Source organism: Halictus rubicundus, chromosome 17 (assembly GCF_050948215.1).
Source record: "Halictus rubicundus isolate RS-2024b chromosome 17, iyHalRubi1_principal, whole genome shotgun sequence".
NCBI lineage: Eukaryota > Metazoa > Arthropoda > Insecta > Hymenoptera > Halictidae > Halictus > Halictus rubicundus.
In genome coordinates, this window is record NC_135165.1 from 133,133 (window position 1) to 158,262 (window position 25,130).

Genomic DNA, 25,130 nt, shown 5'->3' on the forward strand with positions numbered 1-25,130 from the left:
ACACACCTTTCGATACGTATCCAGAATGGGTCGTCCAATAAAAATTTCAAGCAGCACCTTCGGAGATATCATCGGTGAATTATTACCGTAGGAATTCGAAACGCGAGGTTCGAGAAATTCCGGAGGTAACTTCTAGATTTCTGGCGTTAAGAGCTATCATAAATTTTTTGGAACGATCGATTCTATGTAGATCGGACACGCGAAAGTTTGTCCATTCGGGGAACGCAGCATTTCTGAACGAAGCGACGACGACGACGGCGACGTTCGCCGCGAATCGATTGCCATCCACGAATAGACAGGGGAGACTGTGAACATCTTTTGTAGGTCACGAGTTTTCGAGGTTTCGAATAGAAGTTAATCGGCGTCGCGACGTCGCTTGGAGACGCTTCGTTCTATCATGAAAACGGACGGATATCGTGGCAAAGTGACTTCTAATCCGAGTTGCGAGGCGAAAGAACACGGATTCGATGCCAAACCTGACAAAAATGTTGAATCTTCCATCCACTATAAAACAATGGGTAACGCGATGATGCCCTGATCTGGCTAAAGGATTGCAAACCCCATAACAAACTCGAACGACCCATTTAATTAAAAAGTATTCGGAGGAGAAATTATTTTTCCGTCGAAAAATCTGGTTCGGCAAAAGTGCTGGAAAGTTGGTTCCTCCGTTTACTATGAAATAGCGAGTAACATTATATCCTCTGGTAGCTCTCTAAAGGATTACAGATCCCATCGACGAGAGCTCGGATAACCCATTTAATTAAGAAGTATCCTAAAAGAAAATTCTTTTCTGTCAAAAAATAACAAAAGAAAAAAAAAACAGAAGACAAAATATCTTTGCTACAGCAACGTACAGTGCTAGAAAGATGTCGTTCTGAAAAAATTCCTTGATTCTTCTTTTCGCTATAAAATAACGAGTAACACGATGCTCTGGCGGTGCTAAGAGATCGCAGTGCTATTAGCAAGGTGAAACGGCCCATTTAATTAAACGGGTGTCCGAAAGAAAACTTCTCTTCGATCAAAAAATATATCTCCGCTTCAGCGAAAGTGCCAGAGGGGGTCGAACGAACCAATCTTGAGCCGACAGAGCAATTTTTTTGCTGATCCGCCCCTGGCAGAACTTCCACCCTATTCATTTCTTATTGGAGACATAATGTAGAGCCTGAGGTGCTCGACGAAGCGCTATTCAAGCCAGGCTGACGCTAAATACCTCGATGGGAATACATGTCGTTCTGATAGGTTCAACCAATCGAAGTAGCCAAGGGAAAAATTCTTCCCCCGCGAAAAAAGAAATCTTTGTTTCAGCACTCTGACCGTGTCAGACTTTGCCCTAGCCATTTACCGTTGGAAACATAATCTGTAGAGCCTGTAGAGCCTGACGTGTAAACCGCTATTCAATCTGAAACCAGGTTAAATTTCACAATGGGGGTACTATAGTTCCTTCTGATAGGACCAGAAAATCGATTTCACCGAGGCATTCTTAAGAGAAAATTATTTCTCGAATGAACAAGTCGAATTTATTGTAGCACTCTAGCTGAACGAACAAATTTTCTGATAATCTAGAGTTCGAGGTCCAGATACTTTCGAAGCCGGCGCTAAATACCGCAAAGGGAATGTAGCCGGGCCACCCAACAGCTCCGGATAATCCACTTGGCTGAAAACCGGAAAGAACAATTCTTTTCTTTTCGCCGGTGCACTCCAGCCGAACGAGCCGATTCTCAGCCAACGGCAATTTTTCTGATCGTCCAGGCCCTCGGCAAGGCTTTCACCCTCCTCGCCGGCCATTCCTCCTCGGAACAGTGTAGACTGTAAAGGCCGAGGATCTGGGTTGCTATCCATCCCGAAACGACGCGACGGCGAACCTCGCAAAACGGGGGAAACGAGATGGACTCTCGAACGACGATGGACAGGGGAAATTGCGAGGACGCTCGCGATGAAAACAACTGTGTCTCTCCTTTGCCTTGTCGTTGCCATTAGCGCGTTCGTCGAAGGGGGTATATGTACATACCCACCGGCTGCGAGCATTGCGCGTCGCGTCGCGTCGCACAGTGTGTTGCAGTTTGCGACTGTATCGAGCGGTGCGTGGCACCGAGCCAACCACTTGTCAGGACTTGCCCGGTTGTTCACCCTGCTTCTGACACACCGGGTACAAGTTGGTGACCGATATCGAGTCCCGAGTAGCGAACGGTCTCCCTTTCTCCCTCTCTATCTCGGATCGACCCTTGAACCTTCGCATTTTGAAATCCACTGAGGGTACTGCGCTGCGAGGATTCCACCGTCACAGAACGTTTTTATGACAGTCTCTTTCTTTCCAGAAACCTCTGTTAGCAATCTTTCTGGGGGGTGTAAAGTACTTGCTGAGCTAATCCTTTATGGTTCGGAATCGTGAGCTTTACGGCTCTCGGATACACGCTCAGCGATCAAGAATAGTGATTTTATCAGACCCTCGTCTTCTCTTCTCTGTGGTCAGACCCTCAAGCAAGAATAACGTCTTTGCTCTTCGACTCTTTGCTATTTGTATTATCGAGTTAGAATACGGATTTTTATGCAAAATGGGTCTGCACGAATTGCAAGATATAGGAGCTAGATAGACATTGATTTATTTTTCAGTCAAGTCAGTACGGATCTAATTAAAATGCCGTTGTATAATTTTCAGCAGGGTAGAATGATTTGAAAAAGGAATAAATGTCTATCTGACTCTCCTGTACGTTGCAATTCGTGCAGACCATTCGTGCGAATCGCTGTTCGTGCTCGGTAGGTTTACTATTAATTCGCACCAGAGAATCTTCGAGGATTCGCAATCGTCTCGCGCTAGAAAATAGCATCTCCGGCAGGCGAATGACTGGCCAACGATCAATTCCGCGTCATTTGACCGGGAACGGCGGAAAGACCTCGAGAAAAGCGAAAACCACCGAGTCGATCCCTCGGAACCGTTCCGAACGACTTCGCGAACAAACTTGGAAGCTTCCCAGCTCCCGTGTTCAGCCTCACCGGGGGATGAACGATCGATTCCGTGCGTGTTTACCGCGTTCATTCGGTGCCTGTCAACAATGACCGAAAGCTCGTGCACGTTCGATGCACCGGATGCATTCTATTCCAAGCTTGTCTTCGTCCACGAGCAATCCAGGAATCGATACTTTTCACTTTGAAGCCGCCACCGACTTGCCAGATGTTCGAGAACTGTGTCTCGTTAACCCCGATCGGGTGGTTTGCGGTTATACTTTCTGCAAACCTTCGAACCTTTAGCGTAGCGAGTTTCGCGAAACAGACCGGGGCGAGAACATTTTCCTCGTTATCGATGCGAAAGCTTTGTGCGAAATTGAAGTTTGATGGTTTAAATAGCAGAGACTCGAGTAAAACTGTTTATTTTAACTGTCTAGGATCAGTTTGTCCAGACTTTTTGGTGAAAATCCAGGTGCTCTCAAACCCTGGTATCATTGTTTTAGGGTTAAATCGGGCTCAGAAGACTGCATCACAGAGTGAGCTAGCTTGTTTGAAGGGGTTTCATGAACTTGGAGGGAGAGGGAGGGAGAGAGAGAGAGAGAGAGAGAGAGAGAGAGAGAGAGAGAGAGAGAGAGAGTGAGTTGAGCTCGATGTAACTAGCAAACATTATCGCCGACGTGTCTTGTCTCCTTGACGTTTCAGGACAATTGCTGATGACTCGAAGGAGTCGACTATCTAGCATCTGCGATCCCGACGGCGAGATGATATGTAAGCTTCTAATACTGTGTGTATAACCAGACTACTCTGCATTTACGTACACTTTCACCTAGAGACCATTCGTACTTCCAAATTGGCACGTTCTTAATTGGGTCTCGATTAACTAGACTAACAGGAGATGCAAGGTACACTCAACATTTGCACGTTCGTCTTTATCTTTGACTTCTTCTAGTTTTCTTATTTGTTTAGTCGGAAATATAGCCAGGGATTTTTGCAGTTAATTATATCACCGGATTCGTAAGAATGCTGTTTGAATTATAATCGAGTCTGGCAAGTATTGCTTCAAATTATTCTTTACGTTCTTCTTTATGACTGTGTAGACTTAAAAATTCATGTTTGTTTCTATAGTTGGATCAATCCGATTTTATGGTGCTTTAATAGTTGGTAATTCGGTAGTAGACTTGTAGCAAATAGAAATACCAAAGATTTTGGCACAACAAAACAGTTTGCCAAAACCCTACAGGAAGGAAACGGACAAATACAATAGAGTGAGACGTTTAAATATTATTATTCGACGCGTAATTTCGCGGACAGTTGGTGCCATGGTTAATCGAGGTCCCGTACACCGAAACAACTGAGCGCAAACTATGATATCGGAAGTGATGTCACGATCGCTTCATTAGCTAGCCGCGACGGTAATTAAACTCGATTAAATTGGTATCGCGAGCGTATGGATAATTGATGTTTCGCCATTCGGCACTCGTGCGAGTATGCCGATGCGTTTCGACGAACATCAATATTTATCGGAGGGAGCCGGCTCGCCTCGCGTACGGCTGCTCGGACGTATCATTAACTGGTTTATCATCGTTACATAAAGAGCTCTGACGATCGTTAATGCGACGCGGCTCTACGTCAAAAGAGGATTACCATCGCGGCATCACTAGCATCTGCATCTTTCCTCGAATTCATAGTTGAACACGTTCACCGCCTCCATGGTCAGCCGACTGTCCCCTAATCTTTCCTCCTCAAGATTTTCCTCGACGCACAAACTTTCTTTTCTTTTCGAATCGTTACTCACACGATTTTCCTTGAAGCAGATATTCTATTTTCTAGCACGTAAGCAGTTTCATCGTTCCTCTGCACGATAAAAGAACCAGAAAAATAATTGTATACATCACAAGATGAAATTGTTGCGTCTCTTCTCACGGTGCAGTAACAAACAGCATCGTTTCTTTTGATCTAATAAGCGTCGCAACACGGCCGACGGTGAAGGCGTTAGAATCGGCCTAATCGCTCGCGAATCATAAAGGGGAAATCGAATGGTCTCGGGAAATGGATTTCTCGACTCCGCGCACACTCGATCCACGTTTCATGCAGCAGCACGAGTTCGAGCAGCTTCGACGCGAGCAGCGTAGCCCAAAACAAGAAACAAAGTGTCTGCTTCGTGTCTGTCTGTCCGTGGACTGTTCTTTCCGATGCTCGTCATTCTCGGACGCGTGCATGCGTCATCGATGATCGTTGATCACGCGCTCGTACAACGATGATCCATCCATCCATCCCCTTTGCACCGCACACCGACGATCGATGTCTCTCTCGTTTCGAATGGCAACTGTATGCTCTGTCTGTAGGTGGTGTTCTCTCGGCACTAGTTTTCTCTCATCTTTCGCTTTTACGGTAACGATCATCGGACAGACAGTTCTTCCTCGCTGGGAACGAGGATCTTCTCATCTCATTTCACTGAACACACTTGCCCGTTACTCGCAAGAAATTGTCCGCTACGTATCCCGAAGGTTTCATAATTTGTCGAGTTTCCGGGTTCGGGACTATTCCTCGTTAAGCTCTCTTCTGCATCTGATATTTTTTTTTTTATTTTTTTTTTTTTTTTTGTGAATTCGTTTCGTACACGTGCAGAGATTCGTTTGGTACGCGTGTTTCACGTGGAAACGTGTTGTATTGCAGTCACACCACCGGCCCAGAGGGTGCAGTTCATCCTGGGCGAGGAGGTCGGCGACGATGCTCACGAGTCCCACCCACTTTTCTCAGAGATGGAGGAGCTCGTCAGGGACGGCGACGAGATGGAGTGGAAGGAAACGGCAAGGTAATTTCGGTGTTTCGTTCTCCGCGTACACCGTCTGCTGTTTCTACCTACACGCCGTAGGTACACGCCGCGCCGGTCGATCCTTCGATATACGATACTCGCGGCCGTGTTTCTCAGATGGATCAAGTTCGAGGAGGACGTCGAAGAGGGTGGAAATAGATGGAGCAAACCTCACGTAGCTACCCTGTCGTTGCACGCTCTGTTCGAGCTTAGGAGTCTCCTGCTGAATGGCACCGTGATGCTGGACATGGAGGCTGCTAGCCTCGAACAAATCGCGGACCTGGTCCTGGACAGCATGGTCAATAAAGGATCGTTGTCCCTCGATGCCCGGGAAAAGGTATACAACGAAAGATCGTTAGACAAGGAAATTCTTTAAACCGAAAGGAACTTGTACATTGTTAAATATTAGTAGAACTTGTTTCGGCTACCTGTGCGAATCATTCAGGATGGATCCGTAAAGAAAACTGCAAAAAGAAAAAGCAAACAAATTGTTAGAAGAATAGAGAGCATTTTCTGTGGTTAAAATTAAGGAAAACGTAAAGATTCGTATTAAGAAAGAATGTCGGTTAAAATTGTCAAGGGGGCTGAAGGATTGTAGGTTTTAAGATTACAGTTGTCGATCAACAAGTTCGGTGGGTTTCAGGTACGGGAAGCTCTGCTAGTGAGACACCGGCACCAGCACGAGAGACGCAAAGACAACAACATGTCCAGGCTGCCAATCATCAGATCGTTGGCCGAGATCGGACGCAACCACTCCTCGTCGAAGAGTAAGTTCGCCGATCTCGTACACCCTTTACAATCCATTGACACGGTAGCTCTCGATATCAATCGACTGACCGACGCGACGCGACGCGACGCGATGCGCGACGGACGGTCTACAAATACACAGCCGGCATACGCGCGGCAGCCTAATCGAAACTGAACGAAAAGCTCGACTTCTCGTGCGGAACACGTCTCTTCGAGTTTACTTTCTCCATTGTTCAGGTTCGATTGTCGATGGAACCCTTTATACCCAGTCTTTTGTTTCGTTTATTTTATTTGAGTACGATCCATGGCCATGGTCAAAAGCACAGCGACGGATGGAGTCATAATAACTGCCAGATGTGGAATCGAATATTGCGATACAGCTCGCGGTCTGGATTTCGATGTGGTTGATCGGTAGACTGGGGATGTTTATGCAATTTTCTTCGAACAGAAAACAACGCGGTGTATGCATGTTGAAACTGATCCACGTGCCTAAGCGTTCAGCGTTTCAAGATGCATTCTCGCGTTTATCAACGATCGTGTGCGAATGGTGGTGAAAGTGTCGATGATTTTTTTCTATCAGTTTGAGCATAACACGTGGTTTTTCTATTGCAACCGATCCGTGAGTTTCGAATAGTTGAAGGATGGTTGCGTTCACGAAAGATTTCTGCGAATCACTCTGGGACTCCTGGACCGAATAAACGACATAAAAATCATTTACGCTAAAGATGTCGAGAAGCTTCGGTTTGTAGCCCAAGTGTCCCACTTTGCAGCCAGAGAGCTCAACTTTGTTTGACCCTGAACGATCGATACACTTACGGTGGTTGCGACTCTCGGCAAGCCCTAGCGTCGCAACAACCGACCACAGAAAACTAAACACAGCGAAACACTCGACATTTTCAGATGGGAACTGTACATGTGGTATGCTTGGATTGTTCACATCAGATTTACAGGAGCGTCGTGAGCCTGGGGACGCGTACGCGCCCTCGGTCGCTCGCAGCAGCAGTTGCCCTAACTCGAACACGGCTCTGCTGTCGAGAGAGGCGAAAGATCTGAAAGGACCGTACCTTCTGGTTCCAGGTATAGCGTAGGCCAGTTCTTCGCCATTTACAGCTTCGATCTCCTTGGGTTATGGTGCTTTCTCAGCTGCTTTCATCGGATCAGAATCATCGGACGACTGTTCGCACTAAGAAAACGATCGCGATTCGTGCACTCTCGGCTCGACTATCGGCTATCGGCTATCGGAACTCCCTGGAGTCTAGATAGAACGAATTTAAAATCTGGAGCAGGCTTGGGGCGGGGTTAGCACCGCGAGGCATCGACGCCACGCCCGCTTACGGCACCGAAGCCACGCCTCCTTAGGGTCCTAAAGTCGCACCTCCTCGGGGCACTGAAGCCACGCCGCCCTCTTGGGCCACTTGGCAAACAGTCAGAAAAGTAAATGAATTCTCATCTTGTTCGCAACGATTACGATTTTCTTTCACTGTTGAGAATTCAAGCTTTCAGCCTCGGAGCGTTTCGAATTGCCTCCGAGAACAATATTTTCCTAGCAACCGGGAACTCTGAATCTTGGAAATTCAACGGTAACGAAAGATGCAATACGGTAGAACTTGCTTATTTTGCTGCATCTGCGCAGAGTGGCCGTGGCTCGCGCCAAGTGGACGTGGCTCCGGTGATCCTGACCGGATCAAACTCGCTGGAAATCGCAGCCAAGCCTGGTCCAGAGCCCCTGGTCCAGAAACCGAACCGAAACAAACCAGCAATTCGACGTGTCCCCGAACTCAACCGTCTCTTTCTTATGTTCAATGTCAGACGAATACACCGTTCCGCACGTGGTCGGATTCACGACGTGGTTCGCGATGTGCCAGCTAAAAGGTTAGCTCGTCAGGTGGTTATCTATGAATTCTAATCGACTGCACAAAAGTCCGTGTGTTCTCAGCCTCTGTTTCTCTTGGATCGCACAGGTGTACATAATAAATAGAACTGCAAGCAATTTCCGATATAAAACCAGGGCGCGATCCTTGATCGCTCTCTCCACTCTTGTTTTCTGTATCTCTTAATCTCTAGGTGTTTACGGCAGCCCAGCACTGCACGGATTCGATCTATCGCAGAGCGTTTTCGCGCGTCAATCTCGGAAAACAGAATTGCGTATAAGCTTCGATTATCGGGTATCGGTTATCGTCTACACTGGGATTAACGAAAGCATAATTACGCGCGCGCGCGCGCGGGTTCGGCTCGCCTCCTGCCGAGCAATATCGAGCCTGCGTTTCCTTTTTCTTGTTTCGACGGTTCTCTGTTCACCGATCAATTAGGATTCTATCGACGCACAAGGACAAGCATTTCCGGTTTCCCGTCGCGAGCCAACAACGAGCCGTGAACGAGTAGACTGCTGGTTTTAAGCATTTACGGGAAAAACGAGTAGGTGCGATTCGAAGCGGTGGACAGATCGAAAGAATTTCTAATTTGTGTTCAGCAGTCTAGTAACAAGCGCTCAAAGAAGGCCGAATGAATTCGCCGGAAACGATTTTCGAGTGCACGTACCCGCGGAAACGCGTAGGCGAACATTCTCTACGGTATAAGTTAACAATCCACCAGAGGCATGATCTCTCTTATCGTTCTAATTGTGTAAAGACGCACGTGTGCATTCTCATTCGATGTGTGTATATATATGTATGTGTGTGTGTGTGTGTGTGTGTGTGTGTGCGTGTGCGTGTGTATATCGTATCTTTGACTATAACTTGCTCTTGGTATATCATGCTACTTACTAACTGGCGCACTTCTGATCGACTAACTAGCCTGTCGTTTCAGCCAGGCCGACTAATTTCCCATTTCCTCTTACTCACGTAGCACTGTACACCATCTCCGACTGATCCGTGGTAACGATAATGGATCGAGGAACACGGGACACGAGTATCCTCGAGATTAAAGAGTCCGCAGGACCGACGAGCTTAGTATAGTTCATCGTGGCGCAAGATATTTCACGGAAAATTCGCAGCTACGCAATTTCACGGCTCTGCCTGCCATACAAATTTTCTGGTGAATTACTCGGCGAGATAAATCTGTTTCGCTAAACAAAAGTTCCTTTATGTTAACGGAAGACTGTACCAATGTATCTTTCGGGATCGTTTCTGAAACGTTCCTGAAATGTACTTTAATTTCAGTAGAATACCGTACAATTTTCCTGTTCGAGATTTTCGAGAAAATCGAATTTCAAAGTACATCGAGCACGCGCGCCGTTAAACAAGAATCTGCTGACTCGTCTGCGGACGAATTGCATGAAATTAGATGCAACCAAAAATACCGTTTACCATTCGAAATGGTTAATGCTGACGCGACCTTGAAAGGATCAAGTTGCTCCTCGCTAGCTGCAAATTTTTGGCGTGAAAAATCCGCTGTCGCGTCGGTCAGCAGGATGCTTACCGAGGACGACGTTCTCCCGGTTCTCTCGGGCCTATCCTAACCGACACCTCGCCTCTGTAAATACAGGTTTAGCCCGGTGTGTGTGTTTCATGCTCATTTTTAGTGGAGGAATCGAATTCCGCCCCGGCGATCGCCGGCGCAACAAGTCACGGCAGTGGGGCCACGCTGAATCCCGGTAGCCGCTTCCTTGCAATACCCGGTAATCCCGGTAAACTTGCTTTTCTGTGCTTGCTTTATCTCGATACACAGTATATATATATATATAGAGCCAAGTATATGTATATACTTGGCTCGTTCCCCTGAAAAGAACACGATTGCACCCTGCGTCCCTTTCTCGGACGTCGAAGATGCAACGAAAATGCAATCGAAACGGAGAAGAGCGGACGGAAGGGTGAAATTTTCCCCCGAACGCCTCCTCGAGAGGCATTGTGCAATTGTGTCTCGATATCTGTGAAACAGATGTTTACACCGTATCTGTGGTAAATTTACCGACATTCCTGTACGGTGTACAGAGGCCTAGAATGGGTCGCTCTCAAATATTTTCGGTTAATTTTTTAAGAAAAACAAAAAGAAAAACCTAAAAGACTAAAAACGTCACGAATATGATGGTAAAGATTTCATAAATGTTACGATGTACCGCTTATTCGCTACTATTTTCCACGTTCGATGTTAAGAGATCAAGAAACAACAAGTGTACGCTATATGTACATGCGAGTTTTTGGTCAGGATGTTTTCACATATATCGAGACACGACTGTAGTTCGCGAGTTGCACGAATCCCTGGCCCAATCGGTCGCCGCTCGGGTTCACGGGAAACCCGACACGGTCGCTGAAAATAACATGTGTATCGACAAACGATTATCGAGAGCGAACTCGAGACACGGAAAACAAAATCCGCGCGAGCACACCTCTGTGCTCGATCTGCCGGAAGAGTTTGCGTCGTACTTGACATTTAACGCTGCAGGCGCCGAGAGCAATCCGTCTGCAATGTCTTTTAAACGTTACAAAAGCTCACCCCTTTTTTCAGATTTTTTACAACATTCTGTTCAAACCGGCGAATATTTCGAACCGGAACATTCTCTGTTCCATTAACCTTTCGGTGCCCTTTACGCGTAAATAACATTGTAACATTTTTATGCACCCACATGTAAAAAAGTATTACGAGGAAACGTTGTCACGACGTGTATGTACAGCGCACACGGCTTTCAATGCGAGAACAACGAGTGAGCCGCTATAGCGGCTCTCCGTTCAAAAACATGACATAAACGAAAGTGACTACGGTAGCTGACACTGTTGGCGGACCGACTCGTTTTGATGGAAAGAACGATTTATTCGATTCGATCTTGTCAAAGTAGAAATGTTTCTCCCGCGTGCAGCGTTCTTTGGATTCACCACGAGACACTGAACAAAGTTAGTCTTTTCGGCGTATCCGAATATGTCGTATTGCGAGCGACTGTACGTGCCTTTGCCTTCGGTGTCTCCAGCGTTAAACGACGGCGCGAATCGCGGCTTGGGAACGAATCTGTTGACACGAATCTCGAAGGTTTCGAGGGTTCGATTTCATTGATAACGCGTCGAAATCGATTTCGACGCGTATCCTCGGTCGCGTCGCGTTTAAGAGGATCCGGTTATAAGACTTCGGCTTGGTCCCGGTGGAAACCCCTCTGTATCGGATTCCTGCAACTCGGCAAGTTTCGACACGCTGCTATCTGGGTCACGACCATCCAGCTTTCAAGCCAGCCTGGATGGCAGTGGTAATTCAGGGAATCCCCCGCATACGGCATCCCCTTGATTACGATTCCCACGCGACTTCTCGCTAAGAATCGCCAAGAGACGCAGTAGGCGGTAAGCTAGAACTCTTTCAGGCCAAGAACCAGCCACCAACGGGATGGATCGGAGTCCTAGCAGCGTGTCCATCAGCAGGAATCATAGTTCGTCCGGTTTGGAGAACGGCGACGGGAATCACAGGGTGCGTGGAAATCTGCCAACGCTTGCGGGCTCCTTCGAAATGCTCGTGTCGCTTTGCTTCGAGCAAAAAGTAATTCTGCTGGACCGTCGCGTCGATTGGAATGCGATTTTCTATTTGCCACTGTGTGTTTCGTCTGGACGGGTCGGACGAAAATTCTGAAGGATAATGAAAATACTTAGCAGAAAGCGGCGCGAGCATTCGGCGGGGCTCTGACGAATTTTCCTGGAGTGCGGTAGACTCGGCGTTCTATTCGATCGGGCGATTACTGTTAATAGGGGAACACGCACTTCATGCGAAAGATACCGGCGGGTGCGGAGGCGAGCAACATCCTCGTTGGAGAGGTCGATTTTTTAGACAAAACCTTGTCAGCGTTCATCCGATTGAGCCAGGCCGGGATAATGGGCGATTTGACGGAAGTTCCGGTCCCGACTAGGTTCATATTCGTCCTGCTGGGTCCAATGGTAAGACACACCTGACCTCCGTTCGAACTGTGCCTCTTTCCGAGTAATTAAAGTTTTAACGAAGCAATTGTCCACGCTGATTGCCCGTCTGCTCTCTCTCTCTCTCTCTCTCTCTCTCTCTCTCTCTCTCTCTCTCTCTCTCTCTCTCCCGAGAGAGCCAATGACGGCTTCGTTATCGTTCGACATCGCTCGAATCCTTCGTGCAATCGGGCCCGCAAACTTTTCCCTCGAGACAACGGGACAGCCTGCGACGTGTATTACGTTTGATTTGACAGGGCGGGATCTCCGGTTTCCATGAAATCGGCCGAGCGATGGCCACGCTGATGTCCGACGAGGTGTTCCACGACGTGGCGTACAAAGCGAAAAACAGGAATCATCTGCTGGCTGGCATCGACGAGTTTCTGGACGCTGTCACGGTCCTGCCGCCGGGAGAATGGGATCCTGCCATCAGGATAGAACCTCCTGCTGCGATTCCTTCGCAGGTAGCGTGGTAGATTAGAAGGATTCCTGGCTGCGAGGATAACGTGTTTATCGTTCTGAGACGTTTAATCCCCGGGACGGGTAGCGTTGTTGCGTTGTCTTTGACATACGACCAACTCAGATTAGTCGAGAAAAAGTCGGAATAACAAAGAAGAGAAAGTGTCGAAAGATCTTGGAAAATATGTTTGAATTTCCCTCCCTCGATTGTTCAGGAGGTGCGGAAGCGTCCAAAAGAGGAGAAGCCGAAGGAGGACCCGGACGAAGAAGCAGACGAGCAGAAGCTGAGGGAGGAGTCAGGCCTATCGAGGAGCGGAAGACTGTTTGGTGGTCTGATCAACGACATCAAGAGGAAAGTGCCGTTCTACCTGTCCGATTTCAAGGACGCCCTAGCCATCCAATGCATAGCGTCCTTCATTTTTCTATACTTTGCCTGCCTCTCCCCTATAATCACGTTCGGAGGGCTGTTGGGAGAAGCAACCGAGAAAAACATGGCCGCTATGGAATCGCTCGTTTCCGGTTTCGTTTGCGGCGTCGGGTACGGACTGTTCTCTGGACAGCCGTTGACTATTCTGGGCTCCACCGGGCCTGTTTTAGTCTTCGAGACCATCGTGTTCGACTTCTGCAAGTGAGTTGAGCCTTCGAGTCTTCGTTCGAGACGATTCGCATCGAGGCGAGGACGTCTTTTTAATCAACGTATTCGTTTTTGCAGGATGTACGGCTGGAACTACATGTCCTTCCGCTTCTGGATCGGCTCGTGGATCACGCTGATCCTAGTGGTCCTGGTCGCGATCGACGCCAGCGCCCTGGTCTGCTACATCACACGGTTCACCGAGGAGAACTTTGCCACCCTGATCGCTTTCATCTTCATCTACAAGGTACATTTTCCGATCAAACGACAAAGTTTAATAGAGATAGGAGACCTTGAACCATCGGATCGTTCGAGGAGAACACGGTCTAGGTCGTCGTCGCCCGCGTTAATTATGCAATCGCGTCCTTCTCGACCGATCCAGTTAATTGGATGGGGTAAAACTGCCGCGTGCTTCGCGAATCGCTTCATCAGCGAAATAGCCGACATTTGGGTCACGAGTTACGAACCAGCCGCTCCTCGGGGTGCTCCTCTTGGGCTTCGAATCGAATCGAATCGAATCGAATCGAATCGAATCGAATCGAATCGAATCGGTGTCCCCCCTCCCGAAATGTCTCGTTTCGATGAGAACAGCTTCTTGCACTTTTTATTCTTCCCTTATATCTTTCGAATCGAGAGACGTTATGGACGTGGACCGAATCGAGTTACAAGCGTCTCGCTGTGTCTTACCGGAGGTAGGAGACGTAACGGAGACTGTGTAAAACGTTGCGATACGATCTGTTTCAGGCGATCGAGAACGTTTTATCAATCGGCAAAAAGTATCCCATCAACACCCACGCGAACGACCAGTTCAACATCGACTGTTGGTGCAAACCTCCGAACAGCAGTCTGCCGTCCAGCTACGATCACGTCAATTGGACGGCGCTGGACCAGAAAGCATGCCAGGTGAATGTTCTCGTTAGGCCAGATTACAAACCATCGGGGCGAGCCCCTAATGTCGTTAACTCTCTTTCAGACGTATAACGGTACCTTGGTGGGTGACGGTTGCAATCTACCGCACTACATACCCGATGTGTTCCTCATGTCAATTATACTGTTCATGGGCACCTTTTTATTATCCGTCGAGCTGAAAGATTTCAAGAACGCTCTCTTCTTCCCATCGAAGGTAAGCGAGCGAACCTTACATTTAGTAGCTATCTATGGTAAAACTCTTAACTTCGTTCTTAACGGCATAGTAGTTTCATAGTAATTTCATTTAATCCAACATTTTCGCAAGGAAGATCAACGACCGCGAAACAAACGCTGCGCTGGTTCGTCGAGAGATTGTTCAATGTCGGTTTGTTCGCAGGTCAGACAGGTGGTCAGCGATTTCGCGGTGATAATCGCAATCTTCTCGATGAGCGCGCTCGATCATTTCGTGAACATACCGACGCCGAAGCTGGAAGTGCCGGCAGAGTTCAAGCCGACGTTGCACAACCGCGGATGGGTTATCTGGCCTTTTCAACACAATCCATGGTGGAGCGCCATTGTCGCGTGTCTGCCAGCTCTCCTAGGCACTATACTAATCTTCATGGACCAACAGATCACCGCTGTGATCGTCAACAGGAAAGAAAACAAGCTGAAGGCGAGTCGCTGTTCAACCAAGGCCTCGACTCAAACATACATCGTTCTCTTCTCTAATCCTGTCACCTTCAATTCCATTCCAAGTTACACACTATCTTTAAATGATTCGACTGTTTATCATTTGATCTGTGTACATGTATAGATTTTTGTTATAAATGCATCAAATCCGCAATATAGTTACGATATGATTTTAATTAGTCCGATTCGTTCGTTTAGAAAGGGTGCGGCTACCACCTGGACCTGTTCGTTCTCGCGATTCTGATCGAGATTTGCTCGGTGATGGGACTGCCGTGGTTCGTGGCAGCCACTGTACTCTCTATCAATCATGTGAACTCGTTAAAGTTGGAGTCCGAATGCGCCGCACCAGGAGAAAAACCGCAGTTCCTTGGGGTTCGCGAGCAGCGAGTCACCCACATTCTCATCTTCTTGATGATCGGCTGCTCCGTATTACTGACACCGATGCTCAGGCACATCCCTATGCCTGTTTTATTCGGCGTTTTCCTCTACATGGGCGTCGCCTCTCTGAAAGGCCTCCAGTTCTTCGACAGAATCCTGATCATGCTTATGCCGGTGAAATACCAACCCGACTACATGTTCCTCCGACAGGTACAACAATTCGTCGATCTATCTATCCCGACCAAAGCAGGCAATCCTTAACGTTTACAACACTTTTGAACTTTTCGATCTACAATTGTGATACAGGTGCCGCTGAAACGCGTGCACGTGTTCACGGTGATACAACTGACCTGTCTGGCCTGCCTCTGGATCATCAAGTCTTTCAGCAGCACCTCCATTTTGTTCCCTCTGATGGTAAGCATTTGATGAACCCCCTTCTTCCGAAAGACAAAGAACTTTATTAGAAGACGCGCTCGACATTATACGCTAAAAAATTGGTTCACGCGATTGCAAACAAAACATCAAAATCTCTTTTCGATTGCAATTTTTCTCAAAACTGAATCGATGTCTCCTTTCGCCGTTTCAGCTGGTGGTGATGATCGGAATCCGCAAATCCCTGGACCTGTTGTTCACGCAACGCGAGCTGAAGATCCTGGACGACGTGATGCCGGAACCGAGCAGAAAGCACGCGGAAGATCTTCGCCAGCTCGAGAGTGGCGAGGTTAGCACCCTCAGACGAATACTAAACGCGATCCTTGGCCGTAAATAGCATACGAGAAGTGGCCGCGTGGCGAACATTTGCCCCGTGGTCACTGTCACTGTTTGCGACTGTGGCGAGCCGGCGACGTTTCGCCAAAAACGCGAGGAACGCGACAACACCTTGGTCCTCGATCGACTTGGATAAGCAAAAACCATTCGGGAAGTTTACCACGGAACGTACCGTACACTCGCCGCCGTCATCGCGGCGTTACATTGTTGTTGTTGTTGTTGTTGTTGTTGTTGTTGTTGTTGTTATTCCTCTTCTTCTTCTTCTTCTTCTTCTTCTTCTTCTTCTTCTTCTTCTTGTTAATTCTTTGTCCGACCAAACAAGCAATAATCTTGGACGTGACCAAGAGAAACTCGAAAAATCGAGTCGCGGCAGCTGTGCGGAAAATAATTAATAGAAAATGCTGCTACTCCGTTTGTTCTGTCTGCGAGGAGAGACGTTCGCACAATACCGACCAAAAAACGTCCTTACGCACAGCATGGCCGACCGTCGCCAATGCGTGTGCCAAATATTTGCGACAAACCAAGCCGAGCCGGTTCGACCAGTATTAATTATACAACTTTTGCGCCGCCGTGAACGTTCGAACGATTTCTATTCGCGGATTTGCGATTTTGACGCTTGCCGTTTGAGCTTAGAGAAGATAGAAATGTTGGACCAACTGAAAAATGCAACAGTTAAATATACGTATTCGTTGAGTTGTTTATTTAGGAAGCAATCGAGCGTTTACTAAGGACAAGCGTGCATGTCGGATGTGACGAGTCATCGTCGAACGATTGACGGTTCGAACGTTGACGGTGCATTTATCACGGAGAATGTCTGCGGTGTCGAGCGGTCGTGTACAACTGTTCGCACTTCGCGAAGCCTAGTCTGTTCACTCGGCCTAGCAATAATGAAACAAAAGTGAAAAGCGGAGGAGACATAGGCCAAGTATAGAAATACAAAAATCCTTGTCACCCGATCGCGACAACACGCCCACCCTTCGACACACATGTATAGCGGTTCGACCGTATGATCGAGCATGGATGACCTGCCTTAAACCTATTCGAAATACAATATTCTTTGGAAACACACACCAATCTCTCTGTAATCATCCCGACTGTTCCTTGCGCAGCATTCGAAAACCGACACGATCGACACAGTATAGGTACAGTCGTCTGCGCACATTCCTTGACTACGCACCGGAACTATAGTAAACCGTAAGGTTGTCGATCGGACGAGATGGACATTTTTATACATCGAAATGCCGGAGACTGTTTTGAAACGCCTCGCGAGACGAATCACGATTCGAGATTCCGAATCGATTGATCAGAAAGTTACGGACTTGTGGTTTGCGGAGGGGTCTCGCAGGGGTTTGATAATCGGGGGAAAATGATCGATAAGGATAATGAGAGAAGGAGGCGATAAGGTAGCAGCTCCTGCCATCGAGTCCTGCGGATGTCATCCGGTACGTGACCACATGTGCACGTGTCCTTACAGTTCCTCAGCGCACGAGGAATGTCATTTTCAAAGTCTCTTATCCATTATACATCCCCCGCTGACGATCTCTCTCTCTCTCTCTCTCTCTCTCTCTCTCTCTCTCACACACACACACACACACACACACACTATCATTACGTTGACCATCGAATGTCGAGCACTGCGAGTATACGTCCTGTTGCGATCGCGACGACGACGATGCCACGGATTCCAACCGTATCGAAACGTGCAATCGGTCGAGCTCGCAATTAGTTCCAGTGAAACTTGTAATTTCGTTATCGTTGGCTGAATAAAAGATTCGTAAACAGAGCGAAAATTGCCGGGCTCGCTCCTTCGCACGCGATAACGAACGGACCTCTGCAATGACTCGCGTTGTTGCTCGATTTTCATCGAAATTTCAAGTTTCGAAACAATATTTAGTCTTGATCGATTAAAAATGTTTCGGACGGTGGAGAATTTTTTGGCGAGATTTTTATGCAAGTGAAATGCTTCCTGTTTGAGCTCTATCGATCTACGTTTGAAAAATAAAGAGCAATTAAGATTTTTCCAGCGAATTGCATTTATAGATGAGCAACGGATGAGTCACTGCAGTTTTCCGAGCGACGCGACTCGATACACCGTTCGATTATCCGAATCCATCGTCGTGCGCGCAATTGTTGAGACGTTAGTCGAGAGAGTTTTGCTCAGCTCGATGCATGGCTTTAAGGCTTCTCATAACCGATTTTTGATCATCGTGTTTGCTCGTAAGAGTAATCGAGCGACGTGTCCCACAGGAACAGAATGAGTCGACGGGTTACGGGACGACGCCGGGCAACATACAAATCTCTTTGGCGAATGGGAACATCATGAAGATCCCCGTGACGAGTATCAACATCAGCGAGGAGGTGAACAAGACCGGGATTTGGCAGCAGGTGAACGAGGGGAACGAGAAGCCGAAGCAGTCCAAGCTGATCAAGTACGTACCGTGCCGAGGTCGAACTGAAACGATTTCTTCGTTCTTATTTACAGTGAAATAAGCTGTACCAGTTAGGTAGGGATCGTTGTTACATTTTTCACGGTTTAAACGAGTTCGAACGTCTTTGAATTCAGTGCGGGAAAGCAAAAGAAGCATTCGAAGAAGGATAGCTCGTCGATGGCCGACGAGACAACGAGACTGACCACGATGACCGAGGAGGACGAGGATGACAGTGGGATCTCGATCAAGGTGACACACGTAAATGACTCTAAATTCTAACCACGATCACCATCAATTCGATAAATCACATGGCAAGACACACAGCAAGAGCACCAATACACCGGCATGCGACATACCCCCTGTACGCTACTGTGAGTAAGACTATGAAAGGGGGCTGCACGGTACCCTTTGGTAGAGTCGTCTCTGAATAGAAATTGCTCTTTAGGAAGAACGATCACTCCGATACATAGAATAGATGATATATGTAGAATTCTCGTTGTCTTGTTATCGCTTCGAGCCATGGCTTGAACACTGTACGCTGTCCGCTGTCCGCTCTCTTGTTTGCACCGTTCATCTAAGCTTCGCCTAACGCGCACAACAGCTACAACCTGTTCAAAGCTGAAAAAACGAGCCTCCTTTTTCTATCCTCAAAATTATCTTCTCAGGGATTTTTTCCATGTGTCTTACTGCTCTTTTGTCGCGTGAAATTCACCCGACAACTTCAATACCGAAAGAGTTGAACATTATAATGTTACTTTTATATCTTCTTAATAAGCTTATAAAGGGTATAACTCCAACTTGGATTCTGCTAGAACTCGCTATCAATTTTATCCACGTTTCTCACTGCTGTGTTCTCGTAAAAAATAAATCTGGCAACACGAAAATTCTGAAACAATTGAGAACGGTACATAGTACGATACTGTGAAGAGCCACTCCTTTGCCGTTCTGCGCCGCGCGATGCACCTAGCAGTTGTTTTCCACGTACTTGGCATTGCTCGTTCGTAGTTGGTACCTATGTCTCTGATCGGAGCCGATCGAAACTATGGTTCGTGTTCGATTCGGTGATTCCAGGTAGACTTGATCCGATCGAAGGAGAGCATCGGCCCGTTGACAGTGAACGGCACTACGTCTGCCGAGACGTCCGTCTAACGATCCACAAGAATAACGATGCAAAACGATCGAGGAGCTTCCGATTGGTACCTCAGAGCTAACCGTTGCAGGAACCAGCTTAGCAATTTGTCGTCGAGTCCTGGCCGTTTCGATCGAAATCCTGGGAGGAGGAATCATCGTTCCAAGGGCAATCGTACGACAGAGAGGAGAAACACGCGCTGACCCGTGACAGACAATTAATTTTTTATTTCGTAGCGCGTGCCGTTGCACGGGAGGCTATCATATCTTATCTCGCTGTAATCTGATCCGAGTGCAATTAACGAGTGCCACTAGCGTATAGCGTCGCGAGAATAAAAGAGGAAACAAGTGAAACGCACACCGTTCGAAGCAACGTTTGTAGCGCAGGCTTGGGGCTCCTGGCCCTGGGAAACTAAACTTGGTCCTAAACTGCTCTCAAGAGCAACCTTTCGACCGAGTACTCGATGTCGGAAGGAAAAAAAGGAATTGGATCTCGTGCGTATTTTTTCTTTTTTTTCTTCTTTTTTTTTTTCTTTACGAAAAGCCCCGAGTGGGCGTGGTCTCGTTGCTCTCGAGTGTAGAGTGCTGTAGAGAGCTGCGCATGGCAGGATCTATATATGCTCCTTGTCCAAAATTCAGTCTTTCGAGTCACTACACTTGCCCTGAATTGTAGCCAACGGTACGCCTCCTGTAGTCTGCGCAAAACTGCCCCCAGTGGGGGTCACTTGGATGCCCTAAACGGAGGGAAAGAGAGAGCCCCACAGCGAGGGCACAGCGAGCCTAAGCCTGCCGTAGCGTGTCACAGATTCGAAACTCGAACATCGACGAGGCTCGATTCTGCGGCGATCAGTGTGCGACAAGCCCGTACTAATGTCGGTCGTAACCGATCCAGAATAGTTAGCGTAGTTTGTACCCGTAACAGACATGCCAAAGAAACCCCTTCAACGATCTACGTCGACGGTTCCTTCGACGGATGATCTCGCGAACTTTGCCGAGGAATAGAGAGAATCGCGCGTGATCGTTTCGTCGTTAGACCAGACTAGTTTCGACGAACGATCGAAATGCTTTCGAGACGTCGGTCACCGGCCAGATGCGACAATACTGCGATTATATAGGCGGTTTCGTTTTCTTTTGTTTTTTCTTTTTTCTTTTTTCTTTTTTCTTTTTTACAAAGATCAAACCGACCGGTTTGACCGAGCGAACTCTGCCACGAAATTATGAGATTTTTCCACGTTTTTTAACCAATGTCCCGTGGAGACCGACCGAACTCTCCCTCGAAGAGTGTCCTCTCTCCGTTCGAGGTAGCCGAAGAACGGGTTACGATGAAATAACGGGAGCTGTTTTCACCGAAAATGATTTAGCGAAGCCGAGTTTGATCGACAACTGCATTGCCAATTTTTTAAACCACCACCATTTTTGAAACCACTTCGAAGCTTTGAGCATCGCAAATTTCCCAGACCTAGTTCATTTCTGACCGATGAGACTGTCGCAGCTACTCTATTTTTGAAAAGACAGATTTTTAACGAACCAGTTCATAGGAGTGCGAGGGTTTCGTTACATTCGAATTGAAACAGTGAATTCTAGCGTGCCAAGCGAGCGTGGAAAAACCAAAGATGCCAGAAACGGTGCGTAAAATCTGCAGTTCAATTATACATGTGAAATCGAAATTTGTTTTCTTGGCGATTTCATCGTGATCTCCGCCGGCGGTCGAGACAATTCTCGTAACTGCAGTCTTTCAGCCAGCGATGGAAACCGGAAACAGAAGCAGAAGCATTTCCATTGTCTCGCCACCGTCGATTTTTACTCGACGTCCAGTGCGATCGATGGAGGTGCAAGAGGATCCGCAGAGAGAGAGAGAGAGAGAGAGAGAGAGAGAGAGAGAGAGAGAGAGAGAGAGAGAGAGAGAGAGAGAGAGAGAGAGTCGAAAAACGATATTTTTCAGATGTCACGTTACCGTGTCGAGTTGTTGCGCACCTCCGAGGGTTTGCGAACTCGTTCGAAAAGAAAAAAACAAAAAGTATTTTGTAAGAAAGTGTTAGAGCAAACGTAGCAGCACCCGAAAGAAAGGAGAGGTGTTTTTAGCGAGCCGCTTCCGGTGTGCGTCGATATATGCGTGCGAGTAGCAATGTAAAAGACATACATTGACCGCTCGTGTTAATGTTACGTGTGTTTTGTATGTATATAGTCCGTGACAGGCAATGCGATCGTGAACACGTGAATAGGTTCGTCAGTATTATACCGAAACGTATTTTCCGGCAGGAAAATCACTTAAGCGCGAGAATAATAATTAATAGCGAACGCATGGAGAACGCGTGCGAGAAAAAACGTTTTTTAATGACTCCGCCAAGTCCAAGTCCTCGATCCCATCCTTAGTATTTTATAAATTCATATTTTATGAACTCTGATCTCGAGCACCTTGAAATTCGTATTTATGCTCTAGAATCTACAACATTATTATGTTTGGTGGATCGAAAATTTCGCACGGACCCTAAGCGAAACGCCTAAATCGCATAAAGCAGGCCCGAGTATATTTGCGAAACGAGGTGAAACCTTTCTCGACTGTCACCGAAGAAACAGAGTCGTGGGCGTGCTTGATCGTATAGCGTGTCGATGTAGCGTATTTGATGCATGTGTTTAGTATACCTACGGTGACAAAGAGGCTCAACGAGTTGGTATATCAAAGTTGGACGTCCTCGTCGGAGTGTCAAGTCTCGTCAAGTTCGATGCAACTCGAACGAGGCTGTGCGCAACAGACACAACTGCTCGATCAATTCTGATCGGTGCGCGATCGTTTGTACCACGAGGCACGAGGTAATCGAGTTTTGCGCGCTTACCTTCATAACTTACTTACGAGACTACGTGTAATTCGCTGCCGTGCATGCAATCGATGTACATTAGTCCTATTTAACGACATTATTCATAAATTCTGATTCGAAGAAGCTTCTCGTCGTCGTCGTTGTACAATGATTTCAACCCTGTTACCTTCCATTCGCATCGATTCATTTCTAAATGTATGCGCTTGTCAACATTTCCGCTGGTTCTATGAATGTTTGCTTTATGCCTAAATCACCGACACCGATAGCGAGAGATACACGATTCTATCTGATTTTCCTCCCCCGTTCCGGAAATTTTGTCGAAAAATCTAATTTTCCGTAACGGCCACTCTCTATTCTCTGCGGCAATCACAGTTGCAAACGTTCAAAGACGAGTTGCCCGCTTCGTACTGGATAAGGATCACCAGGTACGTCACCACGGTGCTGAGCATCTGAAGCCGTAAAATCAACAGGAAGAGGAAAAAATGGCGAACTGTCGGAAACGATCGTAACCGAGATCGATCGATCGTGTTTGCTCACCGATTGGAACAGCGAGTTGTCCAGATTAAAGTATCCGCTGGCGGTAAACCTAATTTGCCGATTTAGCAACTGGAGCGAGAATTGTTTCAGCTGGAAGAAAACGCGACTGTGGAACAGGCAATTCGGAATGCGTTTGCAGAATGTATTTACCTCTGACTTTGTCTCTCGATCGGTCGTAGTTTTCAAGAACGCGTGCACGACAATCGCTGTCCTCTCGATCTGCAAAGAAGAAAAAGAAAAAGAAAAGAAATTTCTGTTTGAAATTACGTGTCCGATCTGGTAGGTAAGACCTACCTCGTTCAGTAAACCGGTGATCTTGGAGGCGAGTATGCCAAGAGGACAGAGCAGATAAACTGTGGCGAACGCGGTGCTGAGGAACGCCAGGAGACTAAAGTCCTTGTCGGGAAGGACGAGCGGCTGGAGAAGATAATAAGAGTTGAAGAGCAACGCGTAGAACGTAGAAGCAACAACGAGGAGACACGGGAACGAATAGAACTGCGATATCACGGCGCAAACGTCGCACAGGTCGTCGTGGATGTTCCTCAGATATCGAATGGACCGAACGGTGGCAGAACGATCGAAAATCTGACGACAGCGGCTGATAGATTGCCAGCAGTCGTTCGGTTTCAAATTGTTGCACAACATCCGTATAGAGCGATTGACACGGGTGAAATGCGTAGCCATCAGGCTGATCACAGAGAAGTATTGAAAGAAGAGACTGCCGCTGAAGGTGGCGGGCAGAATACCCGTCGCCCAGACCAGAGGACCGTCGTGAAAAGCATGATGCTCCAGGAGTAGCGCAGTCGCGCCTAAAGTCGTTTGAACGACAAAGACCAACAGCAAATTCCGGAAGGTGCGTTTCAGACTGATCGACGTCCGCGAGAAGCGAAATTGTTCTTCGACGTGGACCAGGTAGTTGCAGACACTTTCGACGGTCGAGCACCTGAAGACGTAGTGTAACAGAATTGTACACATCATCACGACTCCGAACGTCGCTTGGACAATTTCTATAGTCGAGGTTATGGGGGTTTTGTTGGCGTACTCGACTGTGAACAGGTTTGGCAGAGTGATGTAGCTCAACGCAGCCAGCGAGCAGCTGAGTAGCAGGTTGTAGAATCGGTCGAGTCTGAAGCTTTCGAAGGACAACGGTCGCTTGTTTCTCGGGTTGCTGTGCAGAGAGATTGTCGCGAGACCAATTATCTTGAATATCCAGTAGAACGATCGGATTACCCAGTTAGCCCATCGGGGCGGGTACACGACACCCGACATCCTCCTGCAGGACGATCCCGACGATCCGGTCTCCGGTCTTCCTTTCTTCTTGAATCGGTCTTCGGATCGATTGACTTTTTCAAGTTTCCTCGATCTCGTTGTTCCTTGCCGCTATATAGCGCGGCTCGCTGGCATTCTTCTCGATTTGGTTCTTCGCCAGAACCAGTTTCGGGAGCAATTTCAGATACACTGCTCCTGCGGTGTAATCGTTGGGCGTTCTACGATCATGGTCTCGGCTCCTCTGGACGTCGACTACGAATACAACAAGCTAACCACCGTTCTTCCCGAGTACCGGAACTGGCAAAATTAAATATTAAATGGCACACCGCACTGTTTACCTAGCAAATAATGAAAACTACCGCATTAATTATGCCGATCTGTAATTACAAGCATTCCAGCCGCGATACTTATCCTAGCTCTCAACATCAGAGGATTAGCTAAATACGCGAATCGAACAAAACAATGTGCTGGTAAAACGACGATTTGATCGTGAATTTTTATACGGTATCGCGTGAACAACATATCGTTCGCATTCCACCTATTCTAAGCCTATCGTAAAAGCTTTAGAAGAATAAACATAAACAGACGAGGGAGTAGCAGAAATTGTAGAAATCGATTGTACGTTGTTTTTATTCGAAATCATATCATCTTCTGACTGAAATTAAACTATCGATCGGTCAACAATGATTTATCGATTTCATTTTGTTTTCGAAACGCTGCTATCTGTAACGAGAAAAATCAAATCTG

General features: G+C 47.3%; 2 protein-coding genes and 1 long non-coding RNA gene across 18 annotated transcripts in view; 1 reads left to right on the forward strand and 2 right to left on the reverse strand.

The window, feature by feature from the left end:
• Ndae1 (Na[+]-driven anion exchanger 1) overlaps nucleotides 1-20,512 on the forward strand; it is a 32,293-nt gene extending 11,781 nt beyond the window's left edge. For 4 of the 16 annotated variants that reach the window (XM_076802901.1, XM_076802900.1, XM_076802911.1 and 1 more), the window contains 20 exons: nucleotides 3,646-3,711; nucleotides 5,620-5,758; nucleotides 5,876-6,095; nucleotides 6,402-6,525; nucleotides 7,406-7,582; nucleotides 10,026-10,130; nucleotides 11,787-11,890; nucleotides 12,166-12,351; nucleotides 12,627-12,833; nucleotides 13,044-13,456; nucleotides 13,541-13,706; nucleotides 14,204-14,362; nucleotides 14,433-14,582; nucleotides 14,766-15,041; nucleotides 15,257-15,646; nucleotides 15,743-15,850; nucleotides 16,023-16,157; nucleotides 18,452-18,633; nucleotides 18,768-18,882; nucleotides 19,705-20,512. In XM_076802901.1, the coding sequence (XP_076659016.1) occupies nucleotides 3,646-3,711; nucleotides 5,620-5,758; nucleotides 5,876-6,095; nucleotides 6,402-6,525; nucleotides 7,406-7,582; nucleotides 10,026-10,130; nucleotides 11,787-11,890; nucleotides 12,166-12,351; nucleotides 12,627-12,833; nucleotides 13,044-13,456; nucleotides 13,541-13,706; nucleotides 14,204-14,362; nucleotides 14,433-14,582; nucleotides 14,766-15,041; nucleotides 15,257-15,646; nucleotides 15,743-15,850; nucleotides 16,023-16,157; nucleotides 18,452-18,633; nucleotides 18,768-18,882; nucleotides 19,705-19,782 (3,500 nt within the window). In that variant the 3' untranslated portion in view covers nucleotides 19,783-20,512. Of the gene's footprint in view, nucleotides 1-3,645; nucleotides 3,712-5,619; nucleotides 5,759-5,875; nucleotides 6,096-6,401; nucleotides 6,526-7,405; nucleotides 7,583-8,314; nucleotides 8,378-10,025; nucleotides 10,131-11,786; nucleotides 11,891-12,165; nucleotides 12,352-12,626; nucleotides 12,834-13,043; nucleotides 13,457-13,540; nucleotides 13,707-14,203; nucleotides 14,363-14,432; nucleotides 14,583-14,765; nucleotides 15,042-15,256; nucleotides 15,647-15,742; nucleotides 15,851-16,022; nucleotides 16,158-18,451; nucleotides 18,634-18,767; nucleotides 19,005-19,704 lie in introns of all 16 variants that reach the window. The other 12 variants (XM_076802912.1, XR_013083670.1, XM_076802899.1 and 9 more) reach the window with 12 other exon arrangements.
• A 374-nt stretch (nucleotides 20,513-20,886) lies between these two features.
• Nucleotides 20,887-22,779, reverse strand: LOC143362600 (uncharacterized). The gene is made up of 2 exons (XR_013083672.1): nucleotides 22,560-22,779; nucleotides 20,887-22,490 (listed from the first exon to the last, which is right to left on the reverse strand). It is a non-coding gene; the product is annotated as an uncharacterized LOC143362600 (long non-coding RNA).
• Nucleotides 22,780-22,927: 148 nt separating this feature from the next.
• Nucleotides 22,928-24,383, reverse strand: LOC143362622 (putative gustatory receptor 2a). Its single transcript, XM_076802964.1, has 3 exons — nucleotides 23,409-24,383; nucleotides 23,115-23,333; nucleotides 22,928-23,026 (listed from the first exon to the last, which is right to left on the reverse strand). Exons 1-3 carry the CDS (start codon nucleotides 24,381-24,383, stop codon nucleotides 22,928-22,930), a joined length of 1,293 nt encoding a protein of 430 aa, XP_076659079.1.
• Nucleotides 24,384-25,130: the final 747 nt, after the last annotated feature.